The following is an 18,309-nucleotide window of genomic DNA, read 5'->3' on the forward strand; positions in this document are numbered from 1 at the left end:
AGTCCAAATACAGCACAAAAGTAGTCTATACAGTGCCAATATTTGTGTTGAGAATTGTGGTCAAAGAGACCAAAATTGCAGGCTTGATGACAATTCACAGAGTGAACTCCAGAACTAACATAGCAAATTCCTGCAATGAGTACATGCTAATCAAAAGTGGATTACAGCAGTATCAGGTCCCATAAGTTTTTGCTATTAAAGTATGCTGTAAAACACTTCTCACTAAATGAAATGTCTACACACAATTTAAAGCCTACACAGACTATAGGCATCTTTAAAATCTCCCCTTTAAAAGAATGTAAGCCATTCTGTATTTCACCAGAGGAATGGCATTTCGCACATCTTGTGTGATCAGTACATTTAAATTTTATTCTTACACAATGTTTTGGTTGTTGCTAGAATGATGTAAGTAAGTAACAATCAGTCTTTAGAACATTCCAGCTGATGTGAAACTTCACAGTAATCATTAAATATAATTACTACAATGTAAACAAATCATTTAAGTACACAAAACAAGGATTTATAATTTTATATGACCATCATGCAACAATAAATTTAAAAGGCAGCCAATTTTTTATAGATTTGTTGCTTCATAACATATACATTCACATTACATGAAAATCTGTCAATGGAGGTAAATCTTAACTGAACTGTAAATAAGTAACAATGCTTTCTAAAATGTAATTCTAATATGAGGAGGAATAATTAAATTTATGAAACATAAATCAACATAACTTCCATTAAAACTATAGTAAATCTTGAAACAGTTATGATTTTTATAAATGTATACAGACTCATTTAAAGCTACTGGCATCTGCACAATGCTTCCTTACATTTCAGATGAGCAAATATAAAATGGCATTTACAATTATAAATAATACATGTAATTGAGCAGAATAACTGAGCTATTTACTTCAACTGGACAGAAAATTTACAAGCCTCACCATTTTATGCATTTCTCAGAGAAAATTTCTCAGACAGCATTGTATTTTGTAAAGTGCTCCCAAACCTTATGATATTAGTATCTCAATAAACAGTGATATGTAAAATTGCAAATTCATACACTAATCTAACTCACAGTTCGAGTGTTCACAGTTTTGTGTTTTTACTACACATAATACACAAACTGAAACCGAAACATTATTTTTCTTCTAGCATATTACTTAGCCACTGAACTGAATTTCATATTTAGCATATGTGTGAATAGTTCCCAACACCACAAAATGGAAAATGAAGTGGCAAATGAAGAAAAGAGTAAAGGTAACCACTCAGTTTATTTGAACCATTGACCAGTAGACAGGTGGTAGCACATAAACAAGAATCCTGTTTAAAATGCCTGCCTACCACTCAACATCTCAACTAAATGGTGGATAGTTACCTTTATTCCTTCCTTTACTTGTACTTGAGACAGGACTTCCCAATATTAGATTAGAACTGATGTGACACATACATTCCTAAATTACTGTCAAATATATCATGACACATTCAATAAAGTTTCAGCCTACTTCCTACACTGCTGCATGCAGTGTCAAACTCAGAGTCTGCTAATATGAATGAAACACAAATGCGTAAAACAACTTGTCAAATGTTGTAAAAAGTAACTATGAAATGCAGTCGCACTGGTGAGGCCAGAAGATGCAGTGATAGCAACTGCAATGAGGAAGATTGTCAATGCTGCATACTGCCAACCAGAAACCTACTGTTCATCTTCAGAAGTGATTTTACTCTTCTTAAGTAACCTAGACTTACACCTAAACATTTAAAGACATGGCCAATGGGACCAAACTTATTCCTTCCATTTAGAGCTTTCAGGTAGAAAGAAATGTGAGCAACAACAGAAAAAAAACAGGTTAAATATGGAACCACAAAGAGAAAGTAAATAAAGCATGTCTCATAAATTTAAAAGAATTGCACTGGAAAGAGAGAGAGAGAGAGAGAGAGAGAGAGAGAGAGAGAGAGAGAGAGAATTATGAAGAGCAGCTCATGGAATATTTGTTAAGAGGTCAGAAATGTATACCTTGTCTGTAGGTAACTATATAATGTGTACAGGAAAACAAGACATTTTCAATTTAAATCTACTTTCCAACAGAAGAAAAACATTTTTTGTCTGTGGTAGTAAAACCATATTAATGCACAAGCTGTTTCTGTATGATTTCCAGACTTGTCAATAATTGTTATATTCAAAACCATATTAATGCTCAAGCAGTTTCTGTATGATTTCCAGACTTGTCAATAATTATTATATTCAACATAATCAATGCTGGAATGCATGAAAGATTTACTGTGCTTGAAAAATATGACAGTGATAAGTGTAAACTAATAGTAAAAAATGTTGTCTGTTTGAAAGTCAGTGAAAAAAAAATCTTAATTTATACTTTATATAGAACATTGTTACACTACTGTGATGTCTGCTTGAAGCTAGTGTCTGCAACTACAGTTCCATGCATACAGACTTAGTTTTTGCTGGATTTGGGGACTCCAACCACTAAAAGATGAATGGTTTATTCAGTGCAGGCCCCCTTTTAAAAATGAAATAAAAATCAAAACATTACAGTTTCTACATAGAAAACTGGGTGTGTAAAGAGGTTTATAACCATGATATAATCACTGTGTAGCTTCCAATAAACGTTTGTTCGATTTTGTTAAATAATTTGAAAATATATTCCTCATTTATTAAACTCACCTAGAAGCATTTTCAACTAAAGCAGTAGCTGAACAGCTTTGAAGGAATAAGTCAATTCCCACAACAATACAAACAACACAGTTCAAACATAACTTTGAAATGTGTTCTTGCATTTGTATCTGCTAATATCTGAACAATATTAATCTACATTTTACAATAAGATCCACAGATTCACTTGTGGTACCTAGAACAGTTTTAAAAATACCTGAAATTTTCATATCTTCTTTTACTACATTCCAAAATAAATGAAAACTCATGAGGAGCTAAACTGTGAAGGTAAGAATCACCTTAAAATATATATACACGCATTTACACTCATTCAAAGTTAACATGCATTCGTCACTTGGTCTCCATTTTCAAAACAACAGCAGGTTTAAGTAACAGAGTGCAGATAGAAGAAATTTTCTTCCTTTAACTTCATAGATATGCTAAAAAAAGTTACCAATATGTAATTTTCAGTACTGACTTACAAAAATAAAACCATCAAATAAAGATCTGTCAAACAAACAATAGTTAACAGTTGGAAGCTCACAGTACTGTTTCCATGTTTGTGTATGAGCTACTTACAAAACCAAAAACACTGACCAAACTGATGTACTGATAAGACAATGATAACTTACTACTGTACACATTTCAAAATCACGTTTTTAAAAATGTATATATTCAGAATACATCAACTGCTAATTCTTACACTGCTAAATTTCCAGCCTATTGACTACATTTCCATATTGGACAAGAGGCTCAGATAAATAATGGGTGTTTTATTTCTTGTAACCTTAAAAATTTTCATTTCATAAATAGATGACAGGAAATTTTCCTTTTTATTTGAATATAAAAACTGCAGGTGCAGTGGCATTTATTGAAGTACTATAGGATGTAGAGAATGAAGCTCACTGTAGCAAATGTCCTCACAGAAGAAAAATGTAAAATGAAGTGATACCAAATCACACTGAATTTGCTTCCCATTGTGGAACTGACACATTCAGTCTTTGTTGAACACTAAAGAAAACATTCCTCATTAATACAGAGGAAAACTTAAAGAGGATTGGTAAATTTGTTCCTCTTTAACCATTTCATTCTGTTGCAAGAAACAGTAGCAAAAATATGATTATAGAAACAGAAAATACCAAAGCTATGTCACGTGTAGTGTCACAGAAGCAGTCTGCTAATAATAGTAAAGGTTTATGTAAAAGAACAACATAGTAACTAATTTTATTTGCAGGTAAAACTATGAAATGAGCACAGATAAAGAACTTAAATATTTTATGATCACAACCCACTCATAAAATCAATATCATTTTTTTTAGAATAGAGCAATGAAAAGCTGAAAGACCAGTGCACCTGCTTCTTAATATAGTGACAGTGAAAAAATATATCCATTTAATTTCTGTATGTTTACTCTGTACTAATAAATATCCTCAACAATTACAAGACAGTTATAATCCAGTTCTACATCATACTTTCTAATTAAAAAAAGATAATGTTGTTGCTAAAACCTGATGTCAGCTTTAATGCTCATTTAATACAGTTTTATACGATTGTTTAAGCCACAATGCTTTAAGCATGGAATAAGCAAAGATGGTTGTTAAGTCATGCCAGCATGATAAAACGATCAGAAATGAAACTATTCCTCACCCCAGAATCACTCTGAGGGTGGAAAAGACTTTATTATGATTATCTAATAAAAATACTACCCTGCATATAATTCAGAAATAATATAAGCGAACTGAAATCTATGCGAAATAAATAATATCTTTCCATGGCTTTACCCGTATTTCACAATTCAGTTTACCATGCAGATACAATTTGTAATTAAACAGTACCAGTCACAAAAATACACAGAACGCTTCCCTTGACTAAATTATATACATACAGAAATGTATCTATCCGTCTGCCATGCAGCAGCTAGTAATTTCATTTAAAATTTCTGGAATTACACACACTGCTTATCACTACATTATCATATTTAATATAACTAATTTTTATCATCATGAAGTGGTGACTTAAGTAACTATATCTTGCCATACATTTCTCATAACTCTGACATTATGAGAATAGCATAACTACCTCAATTTTGCAGATAATTACAGGATTATACTTAACATATAGCATTTCATATCAGATGTTAATAGGGGAACAATAATCTCTGGTCACATTCACATTGGCACTGCCAGAACAGCAACAGCATACGTTTACAAGAATTGTCCACAGTTTCAATAAGCAATTTTTAAAGAAAAGGAAAGGAAAAAAGAAAGTGGCTTTAACATGGAGCTGAACGATACCACATGAAGGTTATCAGACATACACTCCCATGTAAATACTGAGTGTCAACTGCTATTTGCATCATCCTTAGAAGTATGTGGAATTAAGACTGTTAAACAATTTTCAATTTAGTACTTGACAGTAATTTTCAGCTACCATGTAACTTGCGAAGGAAAGCTGTGTATGTGCTGGAGAAGAGGCCATTTTTAAAAAATGCATCTACAAACCGAATGAATATATATGAAATAAACAGTAAAGCTTGAACATTTGATGATGAAAACTGAAAGCAATATAGGGACTGTTATTCTGTTTTTGTTTCTTTCATAACTGCTACTGTTATCTTATAACGGAGCACCTGCCATATAAAACCCACTTACAAAGAAAATCTGAGCAATTGTTTTAAAACGCAAAAAATTGTCAAAAAGATAAAACCTCAGAACACAGATCTGAAGTAGTGCTTACTGCCAAATATGGAAATGCGGATAGAAATCTGAACTACACCTTCATCTGGTATATTTAAAAAAGGAAGAAATGAAAATGTGTTAAAACCATTCAGAATTCTCAACCCCTACTGTTTTCTTTCCCTTCGGCACTAATGAAGCAGTGGTTCTGGGAGCTTCAGATGCATATTGTTTTTTGCACTGTTTTCTCCTGTACTTCCTTTTTTTTTGTAGGTGTCTCATTTTTCATGTACAAATCTGAACTAATGTTGCATCATTCTCAAGTACATTGCATATAAGATCAGTAAATGAAGATTTAAAAAGTGATAGATAAGTCCAACACATGAAGAATCATCTCTCTTGCATGACACTTTCTGGTGTGTCAACATGTCAGCAAATTAAAAAGTTTTCAAAGAAAATAATTTACAAAATTAAGATATATAGGACCTGAATGCAGTTTCATGAAAAATTACTAAATAAATTCATCTGCCTTAGAATTTGAATAAATGGCTCTGAAACAGGGAATTGGGAATCACATATAAACATTACACCAACCACAATTTTGGAAACAAATGCAAAAGACAATTTTCGCTTTATAGTCAACATTATGCCAAGCATGAAAAATTTGCTTGTGCTAATACACATTTGGAATGACAAAAGGAGGTCCATGAGACCAGCACAATGCAAATACACTTTACTTCAACATTCTTTTCATAATGTTGCTGGTAGTTTCCTGTATAATTACTTGTTGATATGAATCTTAAACCAGAAGTCAGATTTTTCCCTTGTGCTTAAGCTACCTCTTCCTTTGCAAGGAGTTGTTTATGTAAAAATATAAAGCAGTCATGTGATTCAGCCCTCTAATTACGCAGGAGTAGCAGTAAGACCAAGAATATATTCTACATTTCAGCCATCCTGAGTACATAAATGTGGTGGCTGAACTACAATTTTAAGTTAATAAATGCCTTATCCATGATCTTCTACATCTTAATTTGCATTCCAGCACAGAGTTTGATAATGCACACTGAAAATACTCTTACTCATTTATATGCTGATTGTATTTCAACTGTCTTGTAAAGAACACATTTCACACAGCTACCAGCCTCATGCAAGCCTTTTGGATACAAACATCATATGAACAACTTTCTATTGGGGGCAAATCACAGTTGAGCTTGGAAAACATGGGTTCACTGAATAAACAAGGAAAGAATTCTCACTTCCAGCACACTATCAATGCATCTTATCATACTCTGCTGTAAAATTTTACTTCTGAACTGTAGATGATATGACAGATATGAGAAACACACACACACACACACACACACACACACACACACACACACACACACACGCATAAGAATCTCCAGTGACATTTGTGTCACCAATAACTCAAATGGGTAATGTATTCTGCACTTAGGAACATCAGACATACTTTTTCATTTCATTTTGTTCCTTTTTCTATGTTTGGTGTTGCAATACAATGTTTTGCATGTCTGTTACAGTTTTATAAAATGATCAAGAGTAGATATCTAGTTCAACTCTAATGAAACTGGTGCCCTCAACAACAAATTTGGTAGGACTGACTCACTACAAGAATGCACATTACAAATGCATAAGAAACTCATTTAGAAATAGCAATCTGACAAACAATTTATCATAAGAAAGACATGCAGAATGAAGATAACTAGAGCTGTTCTAAATTCTGAACAGTTACAAATGAAATATGAACTTCCCATTATTTACTGAGAGTGAATGAGTCTGAACACAACCGCCGGGAACAACAAAGACTTGGGGGGAGGGGGGATAACATTTCACGTAAGTGCACATGAAAAGGGGAAAGAGGAGGAGAAGGAATGAATGGAGAACGAGAAGGAAACAGTTCTGTAAGGCTGAGAAATTCTCACGTGGTATCAATTAACACACAAATTCCAGAAATAAATTCAAATGTAATTTTCACTAAAGTACTGAGTTCTTAATTGACAGTGTCCTAATGCAAAGACTGAAATGAGTTCTTAATATAGAAATTACAGTTAAGTCTAATGAAGAGAGAACACACAATGAAAAAAAGAAAAAAACACAATATGATTTTAATTTCTTAGTTCAACAAAATTAGGTTGTATTATATCATATACATGCAAGACACCACAAAACTTCACTACTGAAAAGCTTTCCTTAATGACTTCAAAAAGTCAGACATTTCTCTTTATCTTTTGTCTCCACACACAGCTACAAAAGAGATAAAAATTAATCACTAAATCATTCAACATGATTTCTACACAGTTACATCGCAGTTTGTAAAAAGAAATTACAAGAAAGGAAAGGAACTGCACATTTGTCCAAAGAATTGGCAAATTTGTTCAAAGAGCAACTAGAAAATCAACTAGTACAGACTTTTACACAATTATCTGCCACATTCCTCATTCCACAAGATTTGCCGTTCTCTCGGTGTCCCATTCTCGGTAACACAGAAACGCCCATTATCCCACCGCACTGCCAACCCTTCTCCCACGGTGAGTGTGATTCCCGTACCAGGGAATCGATGCAAAGCACCACCAGTGCCCGTAATAATGGTAGCATTACCATTTCCATCCTGAGTGAGAGTGGCATTTGAAATCACAGAGGGAAACATATCCCGAGGGGGAGCCTCAAGCTGCAGTATGGCAGAACACTGTGGGCTTCCACTCCTGGGACTGCTGCTAGAAGAATAGTGGGCACCTAGGTCTGGCCTTTGTCATTTGCTGTTGGCTTGCAATGCAGCATTGATCTGTGCCCACAGGTCTTTCTTACATGATTTAGACCTGAAAGAAATAAACATCAGATTATTGTTTATTTTCAGATTTTTACAGTGAAATCAACAATCTGTCAATTTTGGTCAAACTTCATGCAAATACTATCCCTTCCACTGATACTCCAGTTATACATCTTCCAACAACCCTCGGAGTGAGGCCAGAGACTGTACTGTGATTCATTACATTGATGGCCAGAAGATATGCAGTGGAATAGATGGATTTTGCAGAGCTGCATGCCCAAAATCAAATTCATCCAGTTCTTTAGACATTTCAATAAAAATTAACATAAAACCTAAATATCAGAAGGAAAAACAAAGGTTGTCAGTACTTGCCTTTGCGACATGAAATTCCAAGCGCTGCCAATATGACAAGCGGAAGAGTAATAAAAGCTCAATAAAAATGAACTCAGAAACAAAATGAATAGTGCAGTCCATTAAGACAAAACTGGAAAAGGAGAATGAGAATTTCTTTGATTACATTTGTCTCACATATTGCCCATCTCTCTCTTCGGTTTTTATCTGTTCTCTTTTTCACATTGCTTCTTGCACTATTTATTCCATTTTTCAATCAGTATTTACTTCTGACTAAGTCCTTTTATAATCTCTGGATAGACACTGACAAGAGTGTACTTTTCCCTCCCCCACCCCCCACCTCCCTCTCATGCCTTACGTAAGTACTGGCCAAGCACCCATCTCCTTTTAAATTTACTGTTTTCACAAGCAAACATTCTGTTTGTTAAAGCGAAATATTAGAAATCTTGCAGACATCTGCTAACTCACTGTCAAAATACAGATCACTGGAACTAAGTTGTGAAACAAAAATGGAAAGAACATAGTAAAAAAAAGTTTTGGAACTTTTAGAGTTACTTCATGAGCGCCTTGTGAGGTATAAGGAAATTATGAGTCTAAAGATTGCCAGCAAATTATACAAACATAAAAATATTCTGCGATTTTTATAATGACTTTCAGGTACTGAAAAAACAATGTAAATTCTTTTAAAAATAATGAGGTCTATTGGGAAAACTGTACCTAAATAAAATAAACAGTGAATGGATTCTAACTGAAGTTGAAGTAATTTTGAAAAAGTGGATTTTTTTTGTTTGTTTTTATTGTCAATGAAAATATGGGTCTGAAGCTATTTGCAGGAAAATTCTTCTAAGTGAATCAAGACTTCTCTACTGACTTTTATTGGGTAGAATAGCTAGTTGTGCTGATTACTTCTGCATGTCTGTGTACAAGTACAATGTCTTTACACGGCTGATGTTCTATTATCTTTGCAGCTTCTGCCAAGCACATTGTCTTTTATCCCTTTGCATACATTCGTATTGTTTTCTAGGAAATGTTCTGTGTCTTCTGTTTTAAATCCTTTTGTTTTATGCAAGAAATAAAGCTAATTCATTATATGCTGTTATATTGTAATTACAGCCAGTCCAACAGTACATGGGCCCAGAAAAAATGTTAATTTTACTGGGGCAATGTTTTATTTTCTTCCTGTCAATCAAGTCTCCAAATTGTGTTCAATTACATCAAGGGTTTTACCTGGAAAGTGAGAAGGTAAAAGATGAATTGTACGAAGCTTTTCAGTATCCAGAAATTTGATGGAAGTGATTTTCAATTTTGGAAGTTATCTTTCAGACTGAGAAATTGCTCAACATCCTCGATGGAAGTAAAGTAAGGCCAGTTGAAGGTACGGATGCACAAAACTTGCGAGACAAACTTAATACAAAAGCAATGCTTTTTATTTAACCTGGTACAGAATTTGAACAGCTGCAAACTGTCATGTGTGCCATAGCAAATGGTATTTAGCATCGGCTTAAGACAATTCACGAGCACTGATCTGCAATAAATAAAGTAGCATTGAAATAACAGTTCTTTAATTATAACATGTCACTCTGTAATACTGATGTGCAATATATTAGTAAAGGTGAAGCATTACCACATTCTCTTGCAGATGTTGGTGAACCAGTGGGAGAAACAAACAAGTACACCAAAGTTTTAGGTGGGCTTTCAGCAACATACGGTTTGTTTGTTACAGCTTGGAATTCATGTGATGAAAACAAGCAGACTTTCAAAAATTTAACAGAAAGGTTACTGAAAGAAGAATAATGTTTGCCACAAACTGAAAAAAAAGCAGTAACTGCATTTGCTGCAGGTAATGGAAATCACAAAAAGCATAAAGGTCAGGCTCAGTATATACAAAGCAATTTAAGCAGAAATTCTGTGAATAAGAAGAGTATCAAATGCTATTATTGTCATAATAGATCATTATAAGATTGAGTGTAAGGAAAGACAGATGAAATTGTCAAGAGAAGGTCAAGAACCTAAACATCAAGCTCTGACGGCAGAAATTAGGAACATTTTGGCTTACTGATAGTGCTGCATTAAAACACTTGACCTTACACAAGGAATGATTTTTAATGCTTAAATCACTAGGAAAGTTCAAAGTTCCTGTTCAGGTATGAGATAACTCAGCTGTCTATGCCATAGGTATTGGCCAGTCACATTAAATGTACTAGTCAATGGTGTATGGGAACTTCGTACACTGTAGGGTATCTGTATGAACCCATTTTTTTTCCAGTGGGAGCAGTAACCAGTAAACATTTAGAAGTCACATTTAACAATAATAAGATTGAGGTATTTTGTGAGAGGCTAGTGACAAGTGGTGTAAAAGCTGAAAATAAATGTTGCAGAATGTCATTTTGTATGAAAAATGTGGAACAAGCAAATTGTGCATCATCTAAATTATCTCTTTTCTGGCACAAGAAGTTGGGACATGCAAATTTCAAAAATTTGATGAAAATGGCTGACTGTGGTTTGATTCTACAAACAGCTCTAAGTAAATTCCTCTGTGAATCACGTCAGTATGGTAAACTTCATGAAGGGATTTAGATAAAGTTTTCAGTCTCGTGCCTGTGCTCCAGGAAAATTACTCACACTGATGTACGCAGAAAAATACCATACACATCATCAGGTGGAGCTAACTATTTTGCTGTGACGATTGTACTTCATATACACTTGTATATTTTCTCACGAACAAAAGTGAAGTGAAGTCAAGTCTGTGTTCTCAGAGTTTCAACAGCTGGTGGAAAGGCAGTCAAGGAACTAGCTTAATGTTGTTAGGACTGTTAATGGGACAGTGTGGTCAATTTCATAATCATTTCAAGAAGACTAGTGTCATCCATGAAACCATTTCACCATATACACCAGAGCAGAATGGTAAAGCTGAACATTAAGTCAGATGCGAGTGCACAACACTTCTCGATTATGGTCATCCACACACACACTTTGGGCAGAAGCTGTCAACATGGCAGTCTATACATTAAATCACCATCTGTGTAATCCTAATAGTTATGAGGTACCACAGAAAAAATGATTCAGAAAGAAAACCATCATTAAAGCACATGAGGAGATTTGGCACTGAATGCTCTACGTGTACTCCCATACAGTTTCAATTCAAATTTCAAAGTAAATCAAAGGTGACGGTAACTGTTTATTACAGTACTTACATTAACAATTATTGGTTGTATGATTCTGTAACAAAGAAGATAACTGTTTCATGAGATGTGGTTTTCAATGAAAATGCCACCGCATCCTACAGCATTTGGGCCTACATCATCATATACGAATACAACCCTGTGACAGATGCAGAAGGTAATGAAGTTCAACAACCTGTTGAAAATGAAGAGGAATTTGTGCAAGACCAAGGAACCAATGCTACCAAAAAGTTTGCTCAGTTAGGAAAGAATTTAAGAAACTATGATGAACTTTGCCCTCCAGTTCATTTCCAAAACTATGTGGCTTATGCAGCAGTCATTGATGAATAGCAAACTTTCATGGAGGCAATGGCATCCAGAGACACTGAGAAGTGGTACAAAGCAATGAAAGATGAAAGGTCTTCAGTGATGCTAAATAATAACTGGGATGTAGTGGATCTACTTCCAGATAACTAAGCTGTTGGTTTTACAAGATTAAACAGAAACCAGACAGTACCATAATGAGTTATGAAGTTAGGTTATGTGCAAAAGGTTGTTCTCAGAAATCTGGACTTAATTAGGGACGAAACTTTCACTTGTTGTACAGTATGAATCACTTCTTAACCTTTTGCCTTTGGCAGGAGTGTATGATTATGGATATGAAGAAGTTTGATGTGAAAACTGTTTTCCTCAATGGTGATTTTCAAAAAGATATATTCATGAAACACAGCCTGAAGGTTTCGTCAGCGAAAATGCAAATTTAGTCTCCAAATTAAACAAAGGCATTTATGGACTGAAGCTGTCTTCTTGATGTTGGAATGGAAAATTTGTTCAGTTTATTAAATGTTCTGATATTAAATGTCCTGATTTCATCAGGTTCATTCAGATAATTGTGTGTTTTGTGCTTAAGACTTACAACAACCTGTCAAGTCTCTGGAGTAAGCACTTCACAAAAAAATCCAGGTATTGATGGCTCCAGTTATGCATCAGTTTATCTGATTCTTTATACATGGGGCGCATTAATGAGGTGTCAAAACGAATCATTTAAATAAAATAATTAAATAAAGTAACTTCTGAAAACATATCACTATTAGGTGATTTCTCTTTGCGTAATGACTGGCAGCAATGTTGCAAATGAATACTAGATCACTACCAGAAATATTTAACTGCCTGCTAGAGTGAAATATATACCAGAAAATGCTGAAAACTTTTAAGGACAGGCTCCTTACACGAAACAAGGGGAAAAAAAGTCTAGTAAACCTGGGCTCTACAATGCATACCGTAAGAGCTATGAGCACTTGTTCATTTTTGCTAGTGTGAAACACATCTCTTCTACTTAACACATGCTTACAGCTCTTAAAGTACGCATTTCAGACCCCATGTTTACTACACTTCATACCACTACTTTGATACGAGTGCCTCTTTGCTCCTGCGCACTTCATTTGCCTAGTCCTCCAATACACATTCTAAAAGTCATTCCTTGTAATCACTGTCATCTTCATGTTGACTAACAAGTATTTTACATACAAGTCCAAACTGGCGAACACACAAAAATTTCAACCACAGGAATCAGACTAGGTACTCGCTTTCGAAGAACCTCGTTATAGGCCACGTAAGTGGGAGCGCTTCTTGGAATACCCAGACTGTCTGATCTAATTAAGATTACCAGACATCAATATTATTTGAAGCACAACAACTTAATTATCTGAATACATCAATTAATCATTCATGAAATACACCTTTCCCAAGTCTGTGTTCATCATCTCAGTTGGCATTCAACACCACACCTCTGATCACAGACTGTACAGTAGCCATCCATTCCACAATAGACACTCTCTCCCTTATTGCCATATGAGTCCATGGAAGACAGAATTGTTCTCAGCCCATTTCTCCCGGGAAAGCTGCTGCATCCCACAACTATCCCTGTGAACTTTTGCATATGCAGATCCCCTGAGTCATGCCTCAAATCAGCCACTGTAACAGTGGTCATATTTTGGTAAATCATGCCTGGAAATGAGAGAGAGAGAGAGAGAGAGAGAGAGAGAGAGAGAGTTTCTTTAGCTTTATAAAAACAAACTTTAGATGTTCTCACAGGCTACATAAAATGCCTATTACACAGTGATATGTTTCAATATAGTTCTTGGGTACAAGTGCCCCTATTCTGAGACCTTCCCTATCTGCTGTGCCAGTACCACGTACTCCTACTCGACGGGAGGCCCTAGCCACACGGTATTTCCAATACCATAAGAAATAGCTCATAGAAGGTTAACCTGATAGGAGTGAGCAAGCAGTGCCTTAACTAGTGTGCAGTTTTATCCAGAAAGTGACAACCCCCCCCCCCCCCCCAACTGAGCTACATTCTTCATTTCGTAGACAAATTATGGTTAATGATTAATCATGCAAATTACAGATTAACAGAAGCTTTTATTATGAATGTATCAACAATAATAAAGCCACATTTTGGCTTTTCCATAATAACAACAATTAGTAACGCTTAACTACATTATGTTTACACTAACAAATTCAACAGAAACAAACCTTCCAAACACATAAGCCCTGTGTGCCACACAGACTTAAAGTAAGGATACAACACTGCAGTGCCTGTTTTGTCGAGAAGTATGATGCATGTTCTTTTGGATATGCATGCATGTCTGAAGAAACGGGCACTGCAGCAACTACAATGAAAAACATAAAATGTTTTCACAGTTGTGAATAGGGACAATCATCAGCTGTATAAGGGAATGATGAAAACAAAAATTTACGCCAGACGAAGCCTAGAACCCAAATTTCCCACTTACCACAAGCAGCTGCCTTACCTTTACACTATCCAAGCACAACTCATCGCCAGACCCAAACTTCTACATGTCATCAACTGTGTGTCTATAACCTACGTTCATACATCCATAATGTATATTCCCATATTCCCAATACACATAATGGACGAAAGAGTGTAGGATGTAGACACATGGTTGACAGCATGTGGCAAGTTTGGGTCTGGCCATGAGTCAGGCTCGAATAGTCTAAGCGTAAGGAAACCGCTTGTGATGAGTGGGAAATTTGGGTTTGAACCTCTGTCCAGTAAAAGTTTTCGTTGTCATCATTCCATTATACAGCAGATGGTTATCCATATTCACAATTGTGGACACATTTCATGTATAAAATCAGTATGTTTAGAGTAACACACACACACACACACACACACACACACACACACACACACACACACACACACACACACACACACACACACAGAGAGAGAGAGAGAGAGAGAGAGAGAGAGAGAGAGAGAGAGAGTGAGAGAATATACATTTACTACTTTATGAAATTTTTTATTGATAACAGATTACAATTTGAAAAGAAGAGGTGTTTCTAAATATAATTCTATGAATAACAATTACCTCTTATATTCAAAATTTAATCAAGTTCTGCTGCAAAAAGAAGCAGATTATGCAGCCATAAAAACATTCAACCACTACACTAATTAATCGCAAATACTGACTAAGAAAAAAGAACAGTTCAAAAACATTAAGTTACTTTAAAGCCAAGTATAGATCCGCAATATAAATTGTCAGCATATTTTCACTCATAAAATGTACTGTTTTCACAAATCAATTGGTAAGTTTTACATATTATTAAGACACTGCAATCAACAACCCTGTTAAGACCAAATAACAAAACATACATCCAAAAATTAACATGATACTGTAAAATCCCGTGTGGAATAGAATGCGCAAACATAACCACTCGCCAGATAGAGACACTGAGTTTCAAATTCACAAATAAACAGTAACTGGGACATGATTAATCAACTTATGAGTTCTCATTCTTATTCAGAGCTAATCTGCTGCTGTGCCAAGACAATGTAGCTGTGTTGGTATATATGTGTCCACGTGTTCTGAATAACAACAAAAGTTCATAAGCTGAGCTATCATGTTCCAGTTCTAGTTTAAGTACCTATATATCATTATACTATGAATGCTGATGATCTACTTATTTCACTGTTTATATATCTGAAAAAACATGAATACGGTTTAAAACATACCTTCGTATTGACTGCAACCACTCTTTAAACTGAGTATTGCCATCAGGTGTAATCTGGAATGCAGCTCTTGCTGAGCAAACAATATTAACAAAATCTTCATAGTCACTTGCGGTCAGATGATAAAGTTTCTGATGCATGCACTGAATATACCTGTAAAAGAGAGGGATATATACACTCACATTGCTAGTGATTTTCAAGCCTTCAGATACTTACAGATTACAGGCAATGTTCACAACTCTCTGTGCAAATCTGCTACATTACTTTCGTGCCTGTGAATACTTAGAATCTTTTTTAAGATTTCCTTTACCTGTGCTTTCCAGTTGTTTATCCAATTACCATAAATTCTTTTAACTGGATTATTGTTTCTCAAAACATCTCGCATACAGTGTAACATGCTGTGCACTAAATTACAGAACAGGAAGGTGAGCCAGGCCAGGATCAAGTCCATGTGGTGGGTGAACAACACTGGCTGGTCAACTGTCCAGCCTGGCTATAGTTTTTAGGCAGTTTGGCACACTCGTTTTGGCAAATTCTGGGTTGATCCCCAATTCCCGCCTCAGAAAGTATGATATGTAAACAGTTAAAATACAATCACACACAGAAAAAGTTTACACAATCCACAAACAGGTGGAGCAGATAACTACCCTCCCCTAGATAAAGGATGACTCCTGTGACAGGAATGCAAATGGCTGCAAAATTAAATAAAAATAAACTGACAAGATTTTTGAGTACAGCGGATACTGTACCAGATGAGATTAAGGCTCAGTAAAGAAGAAGAAGGAGGAGGAAGAAGAAGAAGAAGAAGAAGAAGAAGATTGTTTCTTTAAACACTCTCTCACCTAAATCCGCAAAATGATCAATGGAGGCTTATTTTAGTGGTGATTTATGAATGGTTTGTACATATAGATGAGTAGGCTCTGAATGAGAAAAACTAATCATCTGTCAGGCACAGTGTTTTTTTGCAGCAAGATCACATCGCTAATTCACGCAATTATTAATTAAATGTCCCTAACAAAACACACTATAAATGGAAAATACCTTTAAGTCAAAGATGATGTAAGGGAACAGCAATAATAAAAATATTAATCATCCAGTTTTCTTATCATCATCAGTGTTGGATTGTCGTACAAATGATAACAATGTCACTTTTTCACTTGCTTCTTTATTTAATTTCGCTAATAAATTCCATTATAAATGACAAATGTCTTTAAAAAAAGGTAAAGATGACATCAGAGCACAACAACAATGATAATATTACTCAATTACTTTTGGACTGTGGTAACACTTGAGGAACTTTGAGACAGTCAGAGCAAAACTTCTCCATGTGTATCAAACAGATGGGCTTTTGACACATTTTGCAACAATATTTTACCAGTCTTTTCTTTACTGAGCAGGTATTACAACTTTTCACCTTGATCCCAGCTTCTTTTTTCTATTTCTGTTTTTGTCTTCTGCTGCTTCTTAACATGTTGGCCTATAGCATTATAGGCTCAGCTGAAAATCCCTGTGAAGTCCTGAGGTGTCCAAGCTTCTTCGAACCAAGTGATATAGAACTAACGCAGGAGATATAGATGTTTCATGTATCCTTTTCTTCTGATACAACTCTGAATTGTCACCACAATAAAGTACTTACTCACTGACCACACGCATACTGATCGTTGTAAATATATAACCCTGGGTCAATGACGCACATTTCTTGCAAAACAGTGTCAACTCCACCTTCGATGCTATTATAAAATGTTGCAATGGATGACTTCCATTTATCTCCACTGTCTGCATCTACTGAATTATCATGCGAACTTTGTGCCAGGAACACACACTTCCTTGTTTTAGGAATATATGGAGCTAGAGTATAGCCTTTCTTGAAGCCAAAAAGTAAAGTGTAGACAGCTGTTCCTTCTCTGGAGCAAACTCCGGAAGAATATCACACTTGTTTTTCCTCATTGTCCCAACAAAAGAAAGAGGTTTCCTTCTTATCTCTTCTATCAAACCAATACTAGCATGCCAGTTGTCTGCTGTCACATTTTGACCTGAATGACAAATAGGTTCACACAGTTGGAGAAGAAATTCAAAGGTGTATTGCATTCACATAGTCATAGAACAAGTCCACAGATTTATTGCTTACATGGTATAATTATTTTTTTTGCAACCCGGTGTATATTTCCAAATTACACAGTTAAAAAAGTGGGAACTGACAAGAGCAAATATCTCAATCCCATATTTGCTTCGGTTGTTAAGTATATATTGGTGAAAGCTGCATTTTCAGTGGAAACCTTTCAGTTTCTCGCCTACTATAACATTTTCTCTGAGGCTATAGGATTTCTGGCAGTTCCTCATTTTATAAAACCCATACAACTGTCAAATCTACGTCACCGCATAATGAATTTGAAATGTTTTATGTCCACTACAAGGTGAAGTTTTACAGTGTTATTCTCATCAGATCCCCACAAAACCTTCAAGCATTGTCTGTTATTTCTGTTAACACCAGCTAAAAATAAGAGACTTTCAATTCAGTAACATCTCTCTCATGATGAAATGAATCTTTGACACACTCAATTTACTGATTTGTAAACAAAATTATAATAGTCAAAATGTAATCACCTATGATGCAGTTCCAGTTG

General features: G+C 35.1%; 1 protein-coding gene across 2 annotated transcripts in view; it reads right to left on the reverse strand.

Moving 5' to 3' along the window:
- Window positions 1-495: 495 nt before the first annotated feature.
- LOC126092532 (zinc finger SWIM domain-containing protein 8 homolog) overlaps window positions 496-18,309 on the reverse strand; it is a 503,186-nt gene continuing 485,372 nt past the window's right edge. For both annotated transcript variants that reach the window (XM_049908174.1, XM_049908164.1), the window contains exons 24-25: window positions 15,689-15,838; window positions 496-8,183 (exon numbers count right to left, since the gene is read on the reverse strand). In XM_049908174.1, coding sequence (XP_049764131.1) covers window positions 8,117-8,183; window positions 15,689-15,838 — 217 coding nt within the window. In that variant the 3' untranslated portion in view covers window positions 496-8,116. The remainder of the gene's footprint in view (window positions 8,184-15,688; window positions 15,839-18,309) is intronic.

The sequence above is a fragment of the Schistocerca cancellata genome, chromosome 1, assembly GCF_023864275.1.
Source record: "Schistocerca cancellata isolate TAMUIC-IGC-003103 chromosome 1, iqSchCanc2.1, whole genome shotgun sequence".
Classification (NCBI taxonomy): Eukaryota; Metazoa; Arthropoda; class Insecta; order Orthoptera; family Acrididae; genus Schistocerca; species Schistocerca cancellata.